Here is a 21,717-nt window from a genome sequence, read left to right as displayed (position 1 = left end):
AGAAGTTGAAATTTAAGAGTCATTTTTCACATATTGCATCATTTGTTGATTGACACGATTATTGAAGAATGTAAAAACTCTAAATGTACAGATGAGATGTTGTTAAACAAATATATCAGCATTTCATTTCATGGCTATTTTCATAATAAGAGAGACTTCTTCCCTCATACTGTAGGTATGACATTATATTATTAATCTGCTTGTCCACAGAGTGGCAATAAAGTGGCTCTTCAAACTACTGCACTGGAGAACACTTCTATCAAGGTGGGCCCTGCCAGAAAGGCGAGCTACAAGGCCAAGATGGCTCGGCGCAGCAAGAAGAGCAAGAGGAAGGACGGTCAAGACAGGTGCATGAAAGGAGAATAAACTCCTGTCTAAAGCATTATTGTTTGACATTTCTTACTCTTGAGGTTTTGTCAGCGTCACGATAACTGGAATTACGTCCTTATAATATAAAGTTTTGCTTTTGTTGGACTATGTTTTACATCCGGGGCTTTATTTTTACTTCCTCGGGAGTTTTTCTTCTGAAGAAAAGTTAACTTATGCCACACTTTTTTTTTCTCTCTTCTTTTGCAGCAGGCGACGCTTCCTGAAGAAGTTGTCCAAGCACACAACTCCGCCACCCATGCAGAGCAGTCGCAGCTTCTCTTCAGGATTTCACCAGTCATCCAGTGACAGCCTATCTGGTTCCCCCACACAAAGTCTCTCTCCTGGGCCTTCCACACCTTGTCGCTCCCCTGCCCCTGACCACTCTGGAGGTGAGTGAGAATGCTTTGCACCTTTATATAGAGTCCTCGTAAAGCTGTGGTTGTCTTTTTTTCTTTTTTTTTTTGGGGAGGAAACACATTTCTGTTTAATCTAAAGGTATCTATATTTGTCCTTTTCTATCAGATTCCAGTTCCTCTCCTTGCTCTAGCTCCCCAAACTCACCTGTGCCCCAGGCTCGGCCCAGCTCCCTTCATGTCCTTGGCCGCTACACGAAAGCTGGTCGTTGCAAGTCCACCAGTAGTATTCCTCCTTCACCTCTGGCCTGTATCCCACCACCTCAACCTCTCTCTCCCCAGTGCTCTCCATCCTGCCTCCCAAGTCACCCTAAATCCCTACAGGGATTCCATGGCAAGACATTATCCCCTCCCACTATTGCCCGTCATTCTGTGCGTCCCCGCAGTGTAGAACCACCACGCTCACCGCTACTCAAGAGAGTTCAATCAGCAGAGAAGCTTACAGGTGACAAGACGGGGACGGGCAGTTACCACGGAGATAGGAAGGCTTACAGCACCCGCCGCCACACATTAGAGATGCCTCTGTCTGAAGGTGAGGGACTGGAGGATGAAGAAGGGGACACCACCACAGGTTTTGTCTGTGTTGGCGAGCACGGTCGCCAGGGGCTGTACGTTATAGGCCAGCAGGACACAGTTAGCGGAGGCAGCGATCACCACCGCGCTACCACCTCCCCACAACACCGGGGAGGTAACCATCATTCAAAGGACATGGTGGTAATGAGAAAGTTGGCTCTGTCAGATCGCAGGGACTCCTTCAAGAAACAGGAGGCTGTCCAGGAAGTAAACTTGGATTACTTGGAAGGGAGAGAGGCAACACTGAGCCCAAAGCCTCCTGTCACCCAGCCTAAGGCATTTAAGGTGTCCTGGACCAACTCGTCCCAGACAGAACCCAGTGTGAAGCAAGGGGAAAAAGGAGTCCAATGTACCGCACAGCAGAAAGCAAAGTCAAAGGACAAGGAAGGGGTTTAGAATTTCTCTTTAACAGGGATAGCAGGTCACCAAAGCGGGTCTTGCATGAGTTGACAAAACTGTGACTAAGCCCAAAATCATCACATGGAACTGCTTTTAGACAGAAGAACAAATTAGAGTCGATGTTTCTCAGTAATACATGCATCCTGCAACACTGGTAACAGAATACTGACTGTCAGACTATGTTTACTTCTGAACCTGTTTTTTCACTTGATTCTCAAATCACTGTGGCACCTGTAACTGATGTATTTTGTAAACATTTTTGTTTCAATGTAAGCAACTTATTTATGACTTTTTAGGCTCATCTGCTCTTTAGTTCTTTTTTTTTAAGTTTAGTTTTTAGTTTTTTTCCATTGTTGCTGCTGAAACTACCTGAGATGCATCAGTTGTTGCAGGCGAGAGGGAGGCCGGGCAACAGCTTTCCAGCGTGGTCTTTTAGTAAGTGCAGAAAATGAGTTTCCATATTAGTTATTATTACAACATGTTGATTTTTTTTTTTTTTCTCCTTTATGTCACACTGCGTGTAGAGCTGTGGGCAATTCTTGTGGGGTCTTTGAAAAGACCTTGCATTTACTCTTTGCACCATATGCACTATAGAATCTCAAAACATTTTATGCTGCCTGTTCGAGGAAATCTGTCATACAGATTGCGGTAGTTAACATTGGACACATTATTCCATTATCACACCTAGTATTTTGTATTTAGTTGGTATGTAACAATCTTTTAGATGACAAAATGATCACCATCACAGTAGTTGGAAGCCTGGCTGTGTTGCCAAAGCATAGTTAAGCAATAGCACCCATTTGAAAAGAGGTACTGTACTTGTACTTAATAAGCATCATGCATGCATGGGCTCTTCCACCACTTAATGTCTGTCCAGTAAACGTGTATCAGTGCTGAAACCCCTAGCAGTTATTTAGATCATAAACAGATCAACAAAGTGGTGGGAAGCTGTGTGGCTGACTTTGTTGTCTGTCCTCCAGTATCTTGTTGATTCCAGCTTTTGTGCAGCTCCTTACAGACAGTCACAATAAATGTGTAACAAAGTACATTTGTATTAGAAGATCTCTTTCTCCATTCGATTCAGAATTGTATCGTGGATGCAGCAAACAAACATGGCTCACTTGGCTGTTTTCTGTATGTGTATTATAAATGAATGTTTACATTTTAGTGCAGACCTGTATGTGGACTTCATAGTTTTCGTTAAATTATTAAGAAAAAAATGAGTGACTGGGAGTGTCAGAATTCAACCCAAAAGCCTGTGGATGAAGGAATGACAATAAAGGGCAACTTGTTTTGTACAATTGATATGGAAACTATCCTGTTGCAGTACTGCTAAACTAGTCTGTTGACAGATACTGTAGAATGGATGGTTGACCCTATAACAGCTGTGTTACAGTGGTGTTTTTTAGGTGGCCTTGTAAGGGTAGATGGATTCAGATGAAATGTATTTTAAGTGGCATCTTAATCTCTTGTTGCAGTTAACTTCATGTTTTACATCTCTGCATAATGTTTCATTACATGTTTCAAGTTTTTGGTCTTATTTGATAGGTATGCATTCATAAGTCTGATACATTAATTTGAGCTTTAAAATATATTTTTAATGACATATATGAATACTTGAGATTGTTTGGTTTTTTTCTCTTTTGGTCCAAATTCTTAAACTTTTTATTGCTTTAATTCAGGAACTGTTTGGGTTTGTGGAAAGAAGACATTCTTCTTGCAGATATTCAGGAAAAGATTTTATCCTCCCGTCTGCACAGTTTTTATTATTTCTATTTCTAATGTTTGTGTTTTTCAGCGTTAAGGGAGATTTAACTAAGGGATTTGCAAAAGAAGTTGAACGCACAACGGAACCTTTATTAAAGGTTTGAGATTGTGCAGATTCAGAAAAAAAATATCTCAGTTTTCTGGTGGAGAAGTGTTTGTGGAATTTATCATTAATATATCATTTTTAATGCAGTATGCATTCAAACAGGTTCGTACTGAAGGATTTTATGTTTACCCCCCCCCCCCCCCCCCCCCCCCCTAACTAATAGCCATAGTATTTTATGTTGTTTCAGCATGTTGTACTTTTTTCAAATGTGGAGATCTTGGCAGTGGGTCGTCTCCCAACAAATGTATCATGTAGGTGTTTTGCTGCCGTCCTCCATATTTTCCAAATATGTGTTTGTGAACTTAATGTGTTGCTCCCAACTTGACTCCCTTGTCCCAAAATGATCCAGCTGGCCTTTGTGAAATGCCTACTCAGTGGGTATCTAATGCAGACAGGTGTGATGTTATCAATTATTTCCTTGTCTTAAAAGTGTTTGAAATAAATGGATTACAAAGGACTGTGTCCACAACTAAAAATCATTTGTACCTGTCATTTGTCCCTCATGCAGCATTATTTTCCTTTCATAATCAGGGCTGTGTTTAAATGGCCCATGACTGTATACTAATGAGCACATGGCAGTGCTGCAGTAATGTTTACTGTATGTAGCAATAGCACAGGCCATAATGCAAACCAGAATATACTGATAAATTACACACTTTATCCACAACATTGCTTCTGTCTTTCTACAGTGAATATTGAGTAATCTCAAAGGTTGAAATAATATAATAAGTGAGTGAATGAGTTGAAAAAGAACTCAAGTTTTGAATAAAGTTAAATGTGGGCAATTAACATGATTGGAACACTATTCCCCCAATGCTCACTAAGGAATTTAGCTTGTGGTTCCAGAGCTTTGCTTTTGGTCAAATGCAACTTCTAGTACAGAGTTTATAAAAAAAAAAGCAGGCATGTACAGTTAAAGCTTTCAAATCTCCACTATGAGACCAGGCCAGGAGTTGACCACGAAATAATCGTTCGGATTGTTCCGTTCGTTTTCGTCCCTTTCCGTGCTCCTCACATGAGTTCCCACGCACTATCCTTCCCTGCGCCGTGCTGAGCTGGAAAATGGCTGTGTAGGAGCAGGGAGTTATGAACGGGAAAAGAAGACGGAGCGAGAGAAAGACGGCGGAGTTCAAAGTAAATCAAAGGTTGGCCGGAAGATTTAATGCACATCACGAAAGCTATCGTCTGCAGATTGGGCTCTGCGCGGACTTTATCAACTACTCTTTAGTGTTAAGTCCCCGGAGCCAGAAGTGACAAGAGTCAGGAAATATCCTCGGGTGAGTTTTTCCAAGTTATTGCACATTTCCAGTACAGGAGGGTAGCAGCGGCGGCGGCCACTGTACTGGAAAATGGTGGAAGCGCCACGCTGTTGACTAATATGAGACTTTTAAAGTTCAATCTGTCAATTTAAATCTCTTTCTTTTTATTTTATTTTGGTCGCAAGTCTCTCCGATAAAAAAAAAATATATATATATATTTATTTATTCTCTTGGCATATGAGCTCGCGCTCGTCGACTGTTGACGTGTATCAAATGCTGAGTTTCTTAATTTAATGTTTGAAAGCTGCTTTAGAACTGCAAAATAAACTGGCTTTTCTGCCTCTTCTGTACTTTTGACATGCCTACAGAATGGGGTGAAAGGGAGTTTAAATGAAGCAGCTTGTAGTTTCCAGTTGTCCAGTGAAACATATTGTCCGTGTTCAGGGTTTGTTTTTATCATAATGCTACAATTTAAATTTTGCTTTGTTGCTGGGACAGAGCAAGCTGCCTTTTAATCACCACTAATAAGAACCATTTTCGAGTACTCTCTATGTATCACATTAGTGGTGAGTGGAACACTATGGTGACTGTAGATTAAATGCAGAGTGGAGGCCTATCATAGCCGAGGGCCTGACAAGATGTGTGTGCCTCGCATCGCTGGTTCCAGGATTTGGTGTAGGTCCAGGAGTAATTGGAAACTGAGCCACTTGTTTGAGACAAAGTCTTAAACTGTGTGGACACCTTCTCTCTGGCTAGTAATTACTGAATCCTGCCTAATGCAATTAAATGCCAGCCCTTCATCATATTTCTTTATCAGTGTGGAGCAAAATTTGTGGTAAGCACCCCCAAATGTCTCAAGTTGCACTTTAGGGTGAGCATGGTTGTTTTGTTTCAATGCTCCAAATGAAGGGCCTCTCAGAAGACTTGAAGTCTGTTGCCTAGTTTTAATAAAATGGTGATATCTGGTCAAAACTCACAACATCTAAGTCACAACTCTGCTTGAAAGGTTACCACAACATGTTATTTATATAAAAAAAAAAAGAAGTGGATTTTCCTCACCTACACCCTTCCACTGTAGGTACAAAGGTTTGAAATTTACAAGGTCTTTGGCTACGATTTAAATAACTAGTTGGTAATATGTCAGATGTACTGGCTGTTTCTTGCAGTCAACCCTGGTCATTAACATACTTGGCTAACGCAGAGTAAGTTATGAAAAGGTTTGAATGCAGTGAAGAAATTTGCATCTGTAAGGGGTAAACAGGGATGCTGGAGTGATACAATCATCTGGGGGAAATAATTCAGCTTTTTGGCTGAGCAAACATTAGGAATATGTTAATTTAGCTGCAAAAAATTCTCACGAAGTTTGAAGTATAAATGACTTAGTAGGCTTAGAAGAGAATAGAAAAAAACTGCATTGGTGTAGCAGCACAGAAATAGCCCGAGCACAGAAAAAAGTTTGTGGGAAAAAAAAAGAAAGAAGTATGCTGACAAAAATAAGTAAAAATGTGAAATAGATAAGCAATAATGAATTTAAGTATTGTATTGTGCATAAAATTTGTATCTGAATATACAAGAACAAGGTATAAGTATACAAAATACAAATAGCAAAACTGAAAAAAAAAAACTTTAGAACTGTGCAAAGAATAACCTAAAAATGAGACAGAGTTAGTACACAGTCGATGGTAAATTGCACATTGATATACAGAGAGAATGTGCAGCCGGGTGTAAAATAGTTTAACAGTTTTTTGTGTACGTGGTCTGTGGGGAGCAGTTCTGGTTGTATAACCCTACAGATTTTCCTTTTATGTTGCTATGATAGTGTTTAAATTAAAGAGCGTGGTCATATAGATTAAATGCATATTAACCTGTAAATCATTGAAATAAACTGCATTGTGTGTGTTGTTGCCAAATAGACTTTTCGGAACGGTGTAGTCTCAGTGCTAAATGTTGGAGCAGATGTTTATGTTTACCAAATTTAGCCTTTCAGTTTCATTAAGGAGCAAAAAAAATTTATGTGAACTTAAATCATGCAATGCATAAGCCATTGTTTCAGGCTAAAAAATAAGTCATCACAAGCTCTGGTGTTGTTGGCTTGTCCTCCAAGTCTGTGGCGCAGCAGATTTTCAGATCCATGCGGACATGTGGCCCGAGGCCAGAATGCATGCATGGCAGCTTTGTAATCAGTTTTCTCCCCAGCAGTTCTGTAAAGGGCCAACTGACACATAAACTTAGAAATGACTTTGTCTATGCAACTGTCAGAATTTTCCATTATACATTGTTATTGTATTGACTCAAATTGCAGCGTATCTGAGCCACCTCTTCATAGTGAGCTGTCAGCTGTATGACAGATTGAAAAGGGATTTTGATTACGTTATACTGTAGATTTCTGTTAATGTTCAAATACATATGTGGAGCAATGCAGATACATTTTCAAGCGTGATAAGTACAGTGTTTCTTTTACAAATGTACAGTTCTGGGTTAGGCCCATCTTGGTTAATCTCTGCGCTGTTTGAGAGCTCAGAAAAACGAGTGACTTGTGTAACTTCAGCTCAGTGTAAGAGTCTCTGCTGCATTTATTTGCCATTTACAGTTGGGTTTGCTCCTCTCCTTTGTTTGCCCTGTTTGTGAAGGAGTGCAGCAGGAGCAGCAACAAGTAAATATATAAAATGTTGCTGAAGTTGAGGACAACCTATTATGTTACTGCAAGTGGAATAAAGTTTTCCAACAAGCTTTGAGAAATAATAATAAAGTTGTACAGACGTCAGTCCAAAACAGTGGTGGGGATGGAAAGCTATAAGCTCTGCTGCTGACCAAATGTTTCCCCATTGTCATAAATCAAAGTGGGAAATGGGGAAAAAAACGTATTAGAAACTATGATAAAGTCGAAAAAAGTGTGACTCCCAAAGCATTTTTATCTTTCTCACAACATTGCCCACATACAACATGGGGTGTATCATAGGTTCCATTCTGTAACTTCATCAATGCTTAGTTTTCATTTCAAACATTTGAATAAAGTGAAAACTGTTTGAACAAACCTGTTCATATACAACCAGAGTGCTGATTGGTCTTTAAGTTTTGTCACATTAATTTAGCTGACAAATCCTTTTAAGTACAACCAGACATCCAAATTTGTATATGCTTTTAGGCTTTGCCTTGTGAAATGAGATGATAATGAATGTCACTAAACCCGATATCTGGCCAAATGTTAATGTTGGTGGTCCATAGATTCCTTGGTAGGTTGCAAAAATTCCTGTTGAGACCATTTAGAGTGAAATTCTCTTCTTGTGCTACCGATTGCACAACTTGCAGCTCCCTTAAAGCTGCAGTCTGCAACTCTTTTTCAAGCATAATGCCTGGAACTGTCCGGGGATTCTGAAAGTAGTACATTAAATACCCCAATACAAAAAAAAAATGAGTTCTCTAGGTCCCCTATAGGTCCCGCTAGGTCCCTCCAAAGCCAGCAGGTTTGTTTACAAAATTGCAGACCGGACCGGTAAAAGGTAACCAATCAGGTTACGAGCTGGGCTCTGCTGCCTGTCAATCACCGATTGTGCACGCGCGATACAAGGTAGGCTCGTCCCCACGCTTATTTATCTGGACTATTGAACTTCATTACGGGCTAGTCTACTTACTGTGTCTTCCATGATCGCAAATGACAGGTGAGTTGATGAATGAGGAGTCGTGTAGGCGCATCTGGCGTGCACGTCTACGTGCACGAGTTCTCATGTGTTTTGAAGGGGCGGGACAGGAAGTTGAATAACTTTTTATTTTTCGGTTAAAAAATAAGCATTTCTTGCATTTTGCGACTACGGAGGTCACCGTTTTCAACTTCAAGCGTTCTGATAGATCATGTAAACTCTTAAAATGCCAAAAAGTAGGACTTTACGTATGACAACAACAAATCTTGCAGACTGCAGCTTTAAAGCTGCAGTCGGCAGGTTTTCAAAATTGCGAGTCTAAAGTCGGAAAATTCGAACTGATACAACTTTCAGGTCCCTCCCCCAACCTCTAACAAGCTCCGAATCGCCCCCCAAACCCCTCCCCCTCTGTGGACGAGGTTGTAAACGTGAGTTCACACCAGTGTGAGCACACACAAGCTGGGGCAGACTCACGCTCAGCAGCGTGTGCACAAGCTGTGATTGACAGGTAGGATTCCTCCACCCTAACTTGATTGGTTAAAAACAGCCGGGAGCGCTCAGTTTTTGCAAGCATGATTACAGGCTTCAGAGGGAGCTACAGATTTCGTTATTTTTACTAAACAGCCTATTTAATATTCTACTTCCAGAATCCCATGACAGTTCAAGCTAATATGACTAAAAAAAAGTTGCCGGCCGCAGCTTTAATGTTTGGGCTTTCTGTGCTTTTCCCTTAGGGGCTCCCATACATAGCAACACATATGGTATGATATACAGTAAAACAGAGAAAAGCTGTAAATTAAGAACTACAATCATCAAATATTTAGATTTTTTTTTGCTCAAAAAAAAAAATCTTAATCTCAATCAATTTACAAACTTGTCTCTATTAAAGCGGCAGTAGGCAACTTTTTTTAGTCATATTAGCTTGAACTGTCATGGGATTCTGGAAGTAGAATATTAAATAGGCTGTTTAGGAAAAATAACGAAATCTGTAGCTCCCTCTGAAGCCTGTAATCATGCTTACAAAAACCGAGCGCTCCCGGCTGTTTTTAACCAATCAAGTTAGGGTGGAGGAATCCTACCTGTCAATCACAGCTTGTGCACACGCTGCTGAGCGTGAGTCTGCCCCAGCTTGTGTGCGCTCACACTGGTGTGGACTCACGTGCACAACCTCGTCCACAGAGGGGGAGGGGTTTGGGGGGCGATTCGGAGCTTGTTAGAGGTTGGGGGAGGGACCTGAAAGTTGTGTCAGTTCGAATTTTCCGACTTTAGACTCGCAATTTTGTAAACTTGCCTACTGCAGCTTTAAAGGTAGGGTAGGAGATCCTGGATTTTGAGTCCAGCGAAGCTGCATTTTGAAAATACACAGGTAAAAAGTCCCAACCCTTTTCTTCACTTTTCCCCCGAAGGCACGCCTCTAGAGTACATGAACGCGCACGAGCACGAAGGTGCACGAGCGCTGTTCTGACAGCAAGCATCGATCGTTGCCGTATTTAGTATTTAGTTTATGCTAACTATACGTTTAATAATGCTAGGTGCTAGCCAAGCTGGCTCTAGTTTAGCTTCCTGCCAAGCTTCTGGACGTTCACGGAGCAGGGTACGCGCACAGGGGAAGGAGGGGGAGGGGGAGGGAGGGGGAGGGGGAGGGAGGAGCAGATTGCAGTTTGATAGACGGCATCAGAATCCAATCATTGTTAACGGTCCGTTCAGTATGATTGGATAGTGTTTTTCCTAGATTGTACGTTCTAGAGGCCACTAAAACTTTTCATATTTGTGTCAAAACTTTTAATTAATTGGTTGCAATGGGGGTGTGAAGAGTATTTCAAGCAATATGTAAAAAAATGTTCCAGAAAAAGATCCCCTACCCCGCCTTTAACAAAACGGTTAAAGAAATTGAATCAAACAGAATTTGATCTGTTTTTGTAATAAGATAACTTTAAATAAATGAATAAGTAAATAAATGAATATTATGAACTGATTTATTTAGCTCTAAGAAGTTGATTTAGGTATTTCTTATAGGTAACTACCATAATTAGCATTGGAAGATCTTCAAGAACATTTTAAAGAATAATTTCATATCATATCTTGAAAAGTAAGTTTTGATTTAAATTGATTTAACATGTAATATAACAGCATAAAACTGTATGGTATTCTTTTGCTAAAGCAATTTTAGTCAGGCTGGTATCACTTAAGTATGTTTTCAATGCTCTGGATGCTTATTTGGCATGGTGTATTATGAGCAGGTCAGGGCTACACTTTTTGTCAGGACAGAACACATCAAGAGACATTTTTGATGTGTGCAGACAGAATAGTAAACGAGATGCAATTTTGAGATGAAATTCGGTCTTGCTTTCCTATGAATATAATAGAAAAATATACCCATGTTCGTCATTTTAGATAAATGTTATAACATATTTTATTACTGTCACTTTTGACAACGTTTTTAGAATAAGTTATAGAAAGCTTTTCATAGAATTCTATCTTTTACACAAGCAATCATTTATTTTCCTCTCTTGTGCTTATTTTCTTTGCATTTATCACCCTCTTATTGCAAAAATTATCTCTTGTCTCATTGCACAACTACAGCATGACTCATGGAGCTCTCTCCAATCACATGCAGCCTTAAGTTTTTCTTTATGTTTTACATCTTTACCCTGAGATAGTATGATTTATTGTAATTTCATCAAATATTATTAGCAATCATCAAGATTGAAAAGAGTAGAGAAGACAGGAGTGTGAGAAAAGGTGGAGTTGTTATGTCAGATGTTTGATCACTGCCTAGAAACATTTTCTAATATTAGAACATTTCCTTGATTTGCCTGGCTTCTGTGGTGACTGTGAAGCACATGGCCTGAGCATCAGCCAATCAGAGTGCAGGATTAGCTTTCCCTCTCTCTAGCAACAGTGAGTTACTTGCTGCCGATTCATTAATTATTTCCCTGTGGTCTCTCTCTGCCGTTTGGACTCTGCTGATAGCAAAGTGCTCACTCTTACTCTGTTTTTCACAGCTTTCTGTTGCTTTCTGTGCAGACTAAATGCAAAGACTCTAACGAGAAGTGGATTAATTGTCTTTGAGGTTGCCAGCTGCTCTTGCGGCTGCTGTGCAGACTGACAGAACTACTAGAATTCTACAAGACTCGGACTGTAACAGAGATGACTCCTCTTTCACCTTGTAGGACTTTTTCTACTTTGGAACTAAACAGTAAAAATGGAATTCTGAACAAGGGCGCCGATTGCTCACTGCTTTTTCATCTTATTTTTGCCGCCTTACTGCTGCAGCTCTGTGACTGTAAACAAATAAAACATGGCAACTGGAAAAACAACTGGACTTTTTCTCTAGCTGAAGATGGGGGTGGGGGGCAGTTGGAGGCTGGACTCTGTGTGTGTTTCAGGGGCTGGGATGGGGGGGTGAAGAGCAGGTGGAGAGAGGAGGGAGAGGAGTTTAGGGTTGGATGGGGGGGTTATGGTGGTGTGAGGATTGCGGGCTGTGGTTGGGTATGCCAGTGCCACGTGTCTAGCCTGGCACTTCTTGCTTCTCGACTGGAAGGATGGGGGATCGAGAGTCTTGCTGAGCCTGCCCGGTTTCTCTCTGAACCGAAAGTGGGGTGAGTTTTCCACTTTGCTGCATCCTGTTATCATGATAACTCTAAAACCATTATTTTTCTTTTTTTTTTTAGGATAACACCTCTATTCACAAATGTTTTTAGTAAATGTATGTTCGCTGTCGGAATGTCAAGGGGGAGAGAGGATAATATAGACTAAGGTTCAGAGGGTTTGTGCACTTTGGCATTGAAACGTGCCAAGTAGAGGTTTAGCTAATATTTTATGTTTTCCTCTATGTATATCCAAGTGTCTGCAATTCATCACTCAAAACCTTGTCCATTCACGAACATTTATAAAACGCTGGCACAGCATCAGGCCTTGCAAACCAGGCCCACGGTTATTTAGATTTAGCCATTTTTGGAAACGGCCCCAGATAGCTTCCTAGATGCATACAAGAATAAAACTTCCATTCACATTTCTTTCCTTGATTAACACCCTTTCATCCCGTTTAAGAACCTTCGTCCTTGGTTGGTCCACAGAGCACAGATGTCGTATTTAATCTGGTAAACATAATCTCTCTTTTCCCTCACTCCCTGTCGGGCAGCATAGTTGTGATTTTAAAAATTTCTACTTAGCAGTGGCTTTTTGTTTTTTTTTCGTTATTGTCCCATTTTCGGTTGGCCAAAAACAGATGAGATTCCTTCACATTTTGTTGTGAATCTTTAAATCAAGTATTTTCAATACGTCATTTTTCTTTTTAAAGCCACTGTTTTAGTAGTTTGTATAACGTGGTAGAACTATCATACTGGCAGAATGAACCATTTTGTTACAAACTGCGCACTTCCAATAAGTATTTTATTGGGCTTCAAAATTATCTTTAATAGAAAATATCAATTTGCATATCTGGTAACATTTTTGCTTTATACATATGTGTATGTTTAGATGTATATAACTAACTGTCTGGAAGGGGTGCTACTGTATTTGTTTTTAAGTAGTGGTTTATGATATTGTGCCAGTGTCTGGTTGCTTGGTTTACCCTCCATTCTTATTCTCATTTGGACTAGATTTGGTACAGTATGATTGAACAATTTTGACAGAAAGAAGTCCAAAAATTTTGCCATGAAACAGAAAGCTGCCTCTTTTCTTCCTTACACTGGTGGAACTATTGCAAAGGGTCCTGCATTCAGAAAATGTTGGTTGCCCTGCAGCTGAGGTACAGTCCTTAGCTTCTTTTGCATGCACATATTGCAAAAAGCTTGTCTTTGAGTTCTGTTAATCGGACGTGCTGCTTTGTAAGTTGAAGGGACATTTATTTCGCAATTAAACTTCTAGTTCCTGTGGAAAGTGTGATGCGTCGGTTAAGGCTGCAAGTGTGTGAATGTAGAGGAGGGAATGAAGGCTCCTGTCCAGGGACCCAGTCTGCTTTTGGTTATGACGCAGCATCATCATCTGATTGCTCTATGCTAGCCGTAGACTGCTCAAATGCATGCTGTCGCAGTTCGCCATTTTCATGCGTTGCTTAAGCTTCGTTTTACATAGATCCGAGCCACCTTTCACATGGCTGTCGTACAGAATCGACCTTTACTGCCAAATCTATTTTTTTTTAACTGTTCTTATTTTTATTATTGTTATTTTTAGACTAATTGTCATTCTTTTTTCCTCTTATTTCATATATTGTTCAGGTCAGTCATGAATCCAGAACATGTGAAGATTTGAGAGACCCGGAGAGGATTAAAAACCTTCCTACTCATCCTCTTGTCCTTCAGTTAGACCACTTGATTTGACTGTGGAGAGCCAACGACCCAAGGCCCTCGACTGGCTAAATCTTTTTCAAGGCTACTCAGGTAGCACCCAGCCTTTAGGTTTTTGCTGCTAGAAAGAGTATGTTGCCAATGCTCTCCCTCTGCTCCATCGTCTGGCTCAACCGGGGTATCAAGCTGAGAAAAGTGCATCAGTCCACCAACACTGGTCAGGTCTGAGTCCTCCACCACCACCGGACAACAGCTGCAAAACCATATCAAATCAAGTTTTAAAAATGCTTTTAAGCTTCGGGTGACTTCCCCTCATCGCCTCACCTCCCTCCCACCCTATAAACCACTGCACCAACAGGAGCCTTTTGTGACTCAACAATTCTATTGGTTTCTGAGGGGGATTTTAGGATAGACGTACCCTGTTTTTACAGTCATACTGTTGCTGTACCATCTAATCCTCTATTTGGTGGCCATTTTGTTTTATGCTTACGTTACAAAATGGCAGCAGAGGGTTACCAGTATCGTGCGCTCTACACATTTACTAAGGACCAGGAAGAGGATTTGGACCTGCAGCCTGGAGACCTCCTGACAGTCAGCAAGGCCTCTCTCACCTCCATGGAGAGCTATGAGGATGGCTGTGTGGAGCATCCTGAGCGTCTGGGCTGGCTACTCGGGTACAATGAACGCACGAAGCAGAGAGGGGACTTTCCAGGGACCTTTATTGAGTATGTTGGGCCCGTCAAAATGACCCTCCCATCAAGTCAGCCAAGGTCCCAGCGACCCATCCCTGCTGCTCCCACATCAGAGTCATCTCAAGGTAGGAGGCTCTCTCTCTCTTTTTTTTTTTTTTTGGTCCCAGGTATGCAGTAATACTGTATGTCCATTATACAAACTACCATCCCAATATTTTTGCTTTTATATTTTCAGTTTACTTTCTAATTATGATTGAAAGTTTCACAAACAATAACACGTTAGTTTTACTGTAACCAAAGCTCTATTCAGAACTGTCTTTATGTATTCTTCCACTGTTCATACTTAGATTTTTCAAATTGAATTTGTAAATTTCAAAATGGATATTACAAAATAAAATGTGTTGGCACAGCCCATCCAGAACATGGACATGGTGCACAATACAAAGGTTGAATCCAAACGGAACAACAAAAAAAGCTACACATATTAAAGCAGGAAACTCTCCTTCCATGTTTATGTGAGTCCAAAAAGAGATCCTATGGGATAGTTCCGTCATCTGTGTTGCCTTTTAGTCGGCAAAGCACGGGCTCGTGATTTAGTCTCAAGCTCCTCATTTAGCCAGTCTAATAAGTCTGGAGATTCTGCCACTTTCCAATTTTTAAGTCTAATCCTGGATGGTGTGATCAACCCAACGATAATAACAGGAAATGAACCTTTTGATGCATTTATATTTCTATTACCTTCTTAGCCAAATCTTTATGTACAGGACTAATCCATCTAAACATAAAAATACATGAATTTTGTTTTGTTTTGAAATTTTTGGTGGTTAGTGGTAGCCTGGGAAATCCCATGCTGCTTTGCGCTCGATTTCATTCTCACTGCAAAGTCAGCCTGGAAACCACCGCCCTTATTTTTGCCAGAGTTTGGGAACCAATCACAGAACGGGGGGGGGGGGGGCAGCAAGACGATGACGACGTCTATGCGCTACACCGAAGCTTGTAGAGTGTTAATCCAACATGACAGCGGACACAACGTTACCGTTCAATGCAGCCTTAGAAAGTGTTTCGGAGTAGATTCACCCTGGGGTCATTTGAACCGTGACATCCAGCCAAGTAGCCCACCCGAAGTTTTTCCGATATTGGCTGAACATCAGCTGAGTTACTGAGTTATCCCGAATAGCTTCGTACAAGCGCTAACGGACCCTGGCAGTATCTCCAAAATTACCACACTAAAATCACATGCCATGACACCAAACTTCTACAGTAGTACAAATATGGTCTGTACTCACAAAACGATGCATTTGGAAGTTTGAAAATAGCCCAGGAGTTTATTATTATCAATACAAGCCTGATAGCTTTTCTGCTGCTAAAGCTGCGTCGACGTCACTTCTGGGAGCTGGGAGCTTCAAAGTAAGATGAGGGTTGATCTACTACTGTAGACAACAAAGCAAGGCTGCTCAATTTCTCCATTATTAAAATAAATTCACAACTCTACAACATAAAAATTCATGTAGAATATAGCATATAGGCCTACTTTGTTGTCAATTTAAGTAGCTTAGAGCGCAAGTTTACTTTTATTTTACTTTTTTTTCTTCTTCCTCGTCGAATTTCTGTCGTCATCTTGTATAAGTGATACAATTGGCTATGAATCGGCTTCCAGCAGTCCCAAACAAACATTCACTTGGCATGAATGGATGAATTCACATTTGCAAGCTCAACTTCAAACATATAGAGCCAAAACAGATGAGTCTCTATGCCATGTACCACATGAGCCGTCGCATTCCTTTCCTTTAAGAAGCTTGATTCTCTGTTGTTCCTTTTGGCTTTTTTATGACAGATAGGCTAAGTGCCACTCTGAGCATGCAGGCTGTGAACTCTGAATTACCTTTGGTTTAGCCACTTGGCGGTTCATCATGTTGAAGTTAAGACTGTTACTTTAAGCTATGTGCTGTCACTACACAGGAATGAACTTCCTGACAGTATTTGCTTTAGTTTGATGTGACCTTACTTAAGATTTGTGGTGCATTGCTTTCAGAATTTGCAGGCTGTTATTTAATTGCAGAACAACAATCCCTCTTCTTGTTTCCATGACATAAAGGCAGTTTTCCATTATTCATCGATAAACCAAAGACATGGCCAACAATTTTTTTGTGTCACAGCAGTCAAAACCCTTTCCTCTGAAAAACTGCTAAACATTCCCCCATATACCTTAGCCTGAGATAGAAGTACAGCAAACCCAATGGTTACACAGTGGATAACAATGAAATAGTTATTCCACTTACATGTTTGGTTCCTAGAAACGGGTGAGAAAGAGTATCCTCAAGGGTTGACCGACTGTGAGACAAACCAGTTGGGCAGCAAGCGTTAACGTCTGTGATTTGGAGAGACGGGTGTAGAGGAACCGAATGAAACTATGACAGATGAGAAAGGGAGCTTTTGGTGAGAGGGAGGTATGGTAGTGGCTTAAGGAAAGAAACCTTGACTTTGCACCGAAATTGCATCGTGGATTTGAAATGGTCATGTCAACACATTACAAATGTCATGTTCTCTTCCCTATAAGATCAGATGCCCTGCTTTTTTGTCATAGCTGGTTACATGCTAACTTTCTAACTGGTGTCCTACTATGCAGATGACAACCAGCTTGCTTATTTTGCACCCTTTATTATATTAGATGAAGAAAAAGTTAAGTAATTTATTACACATCCAAATCAAAATGATTTAGGACATAAAAACCAAACCTCAAAATGTTTGTCTCAGATTGTTCTTTTTCTTGAGCTCTTCTCATTGTTGAGAAGAGCAGATTTTCATCATTTCTACGTCGAAAACAAATCCAACACGAACATGTTGGACGTACTGTAGAAATGTGAAGGTGTGTAGTTGTGGTGCATTATTTTTGACCCGTCCAAAGATTCAAAAGCTGTGGGATAATATTTTGAGAGAGTCACAGCAAATTATTAGGCTGGAAATTTGATTGCGACGTGGATGTGTCCTTTAATTCAGGTGATCCATCAAAGGAACTAACTTGGAAGGCGAGAAAGATCCTGCTGTAAGAGATCAGTGTTTGACAAGGTTGACTCATTATGATAGTTTCTGTTTTGTGGCTCTGTGCAGTGTTATGCATATGACTTCAATGCCAGTTTAGGGGATAGGTGTCAGGACATGCTTTGAGACAAATTGTGACTAAACATCAGTTTGAGTGTTCATGGTGCAAGCAGAACATTTCACATCTTGTAGCAGAAAATAAGTTCTAAAAACCCAGGAAGAGCTTTTTTCTTTTCCCCTCTTTTCTCCCTCCTTTCCCTGGCCTCACTTTAAATGCCTGCTGAAGTGAACCATGTCTTGGCATTTTTGCAAACTCCTCCCCTCGTCCTTCTCTCACCCTCAAGCCCCCCGCCCGTTCTCTCCCTGATTCTGATACTGTCTATGAGCAGTTATAAACCATGTTAGCAAAGCCAGTTCTCAGAAAAGAGAGGCCTCCACTCATTCTCCTTGCTCTCCCTCCTCTCCCAAGAAAACACTTACAAAGAATCCATGGAGAATGGTGGGAGGGGGGCTGAGACAGTGGAGAAAGAGAATGGGAAGGCTATAGAGAAGCTGGAAAGGAGACTTGGGCTACAGTGTAAGACGAGGCTGCCTTACCACAGATGTAGGAACCCGCTGTTCTTAGTTTCTCAGCAGATTGTTGTATTATTCTCCTGTAGTTTAGTCAATTTTACCTGTCACAGTTTGCAGATTTATTTTCCACTTATTTCTTTCCAATGAAATACAACTAATGGCCTCTAGTATAGGAACGACGTTGTCTTACTGATCGATAAATGGCCTTAGAAAACCCACCACAGACTTGCTAACTGTAAGCATGAGTGAAACAAGACACCTAAAAACTATTCTATGCAGCAGTGTCTATGATTCGAGATAACAAGAAGCTACACAAAGCATGAGCAAATATGCCAACAACTGTGCTTTAAAACAAGAGAAAGAAACCAGAAAGCAAGCATTGGTTGTTGTTAGCATTTATATTAGATGGAAGTTTAGATTGTAAGGAAATGCTCACATTCACTCCTATGATCATTAACCTAACATGCATATTTCTGGACAGTGATGGGACACCCAGAAAAAGACCCATGCATGTAAGAGGGGAGAACATGCAAACTCCACACAGAAAGTTCCTGGTTGAGATTTGAGCTGGGGACCCTCATGTTATTAATGTTCACATTTTATTTAAAATATTTTGTAATTTGGTTTTAATGGAGCCTCTTTAATTATAATATTATGATTGTCTTTCTCTCAGAAAAATCTTGGATGTATCTCTAGCCCCTTTCACACTGAGGAATAACCCGCGTTTAATCCGCGAATTTAGCGTGTCCGCTGTTGCGTTCACACTGCCGACCCGGGCTGCCGTGTCAACTCGACTCGCCTTTCGACCCGCGTCGGACCCTAGTCTTTTTGCCGAGCCGAGTTTGGTGTGAAAGCAATCGACGCGGGTCGGACGTGGGCGTGACGTGAGGAGTTTAAAAGACAGAATGGACAGCTGATTCAGAACAACAGCGACAGGTGAGGACAAGTTTCACTCTGTTTTACATCAAGTTCGAGACATTTTTGAAGATGGCCAACTGGGGAGACAAGGAGGTCCGCGAGCTCCTCAGCCTCCGAGCAGAGGACGTTATTTTCCGCCACATGTCGGGGACGGTGAAAGATGGACTTCTGCTGGAAGGGCTGGTGAGAAAGATGGGAGAGCGCGGTTTCCCACGCAGCAAGACGCAGATGACCAACATATTAAAGGCCATGAGGAAAAAGTTCCATGCTGTTAATGACCACAACGGCAGGAGTGGCAGAGGGCGATTGGACTGGCCATAATTTGACATGTGCCACGCCATCTGGGGAGGAAGCCACTCTGTATTTAACCCTACCTCCGACGCATGGCTTGTGCCTACGTCATTGTACACGCCCAGCATTTATGTGTTTCGTGTGACGCTCTGCCACTAGGCAACGCCCCCTGAACTCAGCTTCAGGCGACACGGGTCACCTAACACGCCAAGCGTTCACATTGCTCGACGCGGGTTGAAGGTGCAATTTGGACCCGCTAAGGTAGCGGGTCTCAGTGTGAAAGGGGCTATTGACAGCACCTATTTCCTTCTTGGGCCCAGCTATATGGTGTTGTGCTGAGTTTACTCTACTTGTTTTTTTTTCTTTAAATTTGTCTCACATTTTTCTAGTTTTTCCTGCGTTAACATTTCTAGTTGGTATTGCCTTTTGCCCTGTAAAACCAGATGGAGTACCTGTGCTTGACACGTTTGCAGAGGCTCCCTTGTACACAAGTAGCTTTGTAGTATGTCATGACAGAGAACTGGATGGTTTTCCAGCAACATATAGAGCGTTACAGTCCGTGTATGAGCCAGACACCATCATTCATGGAGTCGCTAGCGTTGTTCAAAATGTTTGGCAATTTTTATCCATGTTTGTTAAAATAAATGTAATTTCAGATTAGCATTTGAATATATAGTAGTAGTACAGGAGCATTTTATTAAGATGAATCTGTTCACATTACTAATGTTGGAAAAGTCTGCAGAGCAACAGTATTATCAACAGTATTTCTTTATCAAATAGAAAGCAATTATTCTCCCCTGCGGGATGCTTTATTACACCGAAACAGAAAAATATCAGCTACTGTTAAGATAAATTATTCACTTAGTTGTTGAATGGGACTTTTTTTTACTTTAACTATACTTATTTATTATTTTACTTTCCAATAAGGTGTGAGAGATGGAGTGTAACATCCTTTAGAAAGCTAAGTCTTTTTATCTATGTTGCACCCAGTCTTTAGTACTCTAAGACTTTTAGTGGCTCATTTAAAGTGAAGAAATTCCAGGGGTTTCATTTGGCCAGTGAGATCCTGGGAATGCATTCATGTTGTTTCTCTGCACTTGGAGAGGATTTGGTTTCTATTACAGAGCTGTAAGAGGAAGTATGCAGCAGAGCCAGCTACTAATGACCTAAACACACTGATGGAGAAGATGCAGAGCCAATGTTTTGCTATGCGTAACTTTGCTCCATCTCGTCTACTTTTGTCTGTCACTGTTTGAATGTCTGCTGAATACACATCGCGCACATTACGTATGACATTCTCATTTTTTACCAAACGCAGGTAATAATAAATCCCATGATTGAATTACAACAGTAACCTATGAAAGCTTCTTTAAAGATCATCTAAAACATGCTCATGAGATCTTGTCTGTGAAAATCACTTGACATGAGAGCATGCACAAACAAGGCTTAAAAGATCTGAAATAAACCTTCGCTGTCATGTAAAGTCATGTGCTTGTACAGCAATAAAGAGTCTGAAGAGGCAGTGTATTTTCCAACAAATGAAAGGCTTTGTCATTATCTCAGTTTCTTTTTTTTCAAACCTTTTCAAGACCCTGAAAAGACCCTGTCTCTGTTTTTGGAAGACAGAAAAAAAACCCTTCTTCTTTGTGAAAAAAAGTGGAAGTTAGACATTTTATCCGCTCCACTCCCAATCTCTAGGAATATGTTCACGTGATGTTTTGATATTATTCATTCACTCATTTTGCCCTTTACTGCTTGGAACTCACAGATCTCAGCCTTGTGTGAGTTTCATTAAGGCTTGCTTTGGTTCTCTTGTACTGAACTATGAATACATTGTCTTTTTAAATCAAAAACATCTATGCACAAATGTTATTAGTGACAATATTATTTCGGCAGGTTTTACTTTAACTGAAAAAATATTTATAACTTTATCTATGACATCTATATATTTAATAAAGGTAGAGAAATACAGTACAAAACATTAATTGGTCTCGTGTTTGTAATTTTGCATCAGGGCGTCTTGTGATACATAAAAAGACGACAAACAAAAAGCGATCTTTGTATTTACATAGCACAGTGTCATGACTCGTCTGTCACAACAAAGGCAGATGCAATGTTTCATTTCAAATGTCGATCCTAACAGAGGACGGTAGAAAAAAGCAACAGGACTGCTAGATTTTTACGCCGCATTTCAACCAAGAAAGTCGAGAAAATACAGTGAACTTTTAAAATGTTGATGAATGGAAAATGTTCACGAGCAAATTCTCATGGCCTGGTTTTGAGCTAATAAATGATGCTATGTAATGTTCTCACAGCGTGCTAGTGTTGGGCATGGCTATGACATGGACCGTAAAACTGTAAACAAAAATTTTAGAATGAAGGCCCCAAC

The 21,717-nt window shown here is 40.7% G+C and overlaps 2 protein-coding genes across 10 annotated transcripts in view; both read left to right on the top strand.

Annotated features, from left to right (window-relative positions):
• Nucleotides 1-4,103, top strand: part of mast3a (microtubule associated serine/threonine kinase 3a) — a 31,355-nt gene extending 27,252 nt beyond the window's left edge. For 6 of the 7 annotated variants that reach the window (XM_075484131.1, XM_075484134.1, XM_075484133.1 and 3 more), the window contains 3 exons: nucleotides 211-347; nucleotides 577-758; nucleotides 892-4,103. In XM_075484131.1, coding sequence (XP_075340246.1) covers nucleotides 211-347; nucleotides 577-758; nucleotides 892-1,751 — 1,179 coding nt within the window. In that variant the 3' untranslated portion in view covers nucleotides 1,752-4,103. The remainder of the gene's footprint in view (nucleotides 1-210; nucleotides 348-576; nucleotides 759-891) is intronic. The other variant, XM_075484130.1, reaches the window with a different exon arrangement.
• Nucleotides 4,104-4,660: 557 nt separating this feature from the next.
• The window catches only part of pik3r2 (phosphoinositide-3-kinase, regulatory subunit 2 (beta)), a 44,795-nt gene continuing 27,738 nt past the window's right edge, over nucleotides 4,661-21,717 (top strand). Inside the window, exons 1-2 of one of the 3 annotated variants that reach the window (XM_075484121.1) lie at nucleotides 4,661-4,904; nucleotides 13,752-14,632. In XM_075484121.1, the coding sequence (XP_075340236.1) occupies nucleotides 14,314-14,632 (319 nt within the window). In that variant the 5' untranslated portion in view covers nucleotides 4,661-4,904; nucleotides 13,752-14,313. Of the gene's footprint in view, nucleotides 4,905-11,979; nucleotides 12,127-13,746; nucleotides 14,633-21,717 lie in introns of those variants that run through there. The other 2 variants (XM_075484119.1, XM_075484120.1) reach the window with 2 other exon arrangements.

The sequence above is a fragment of the Odontesthes bonariensis genome, chromosome 14 (assembly GCF_027942865.1).
Source record: "Odontesthes bonariensis isolate fOdoBon6 chromosome 14, fOdoBon6.hap1, whole genome shotgun sequence".
NCBI lineage: Eukaryota > Metazoa > Chordata > Actinopteri > Atheriniformes > Atherinopsidae > Odontesthes > Odontesthes bonariensis.
The sequence above is the reverse complement of the archived record's forward strand: the minus strand, read 5'-3'. Positions and strand labels throughout refer to the sequence as shown.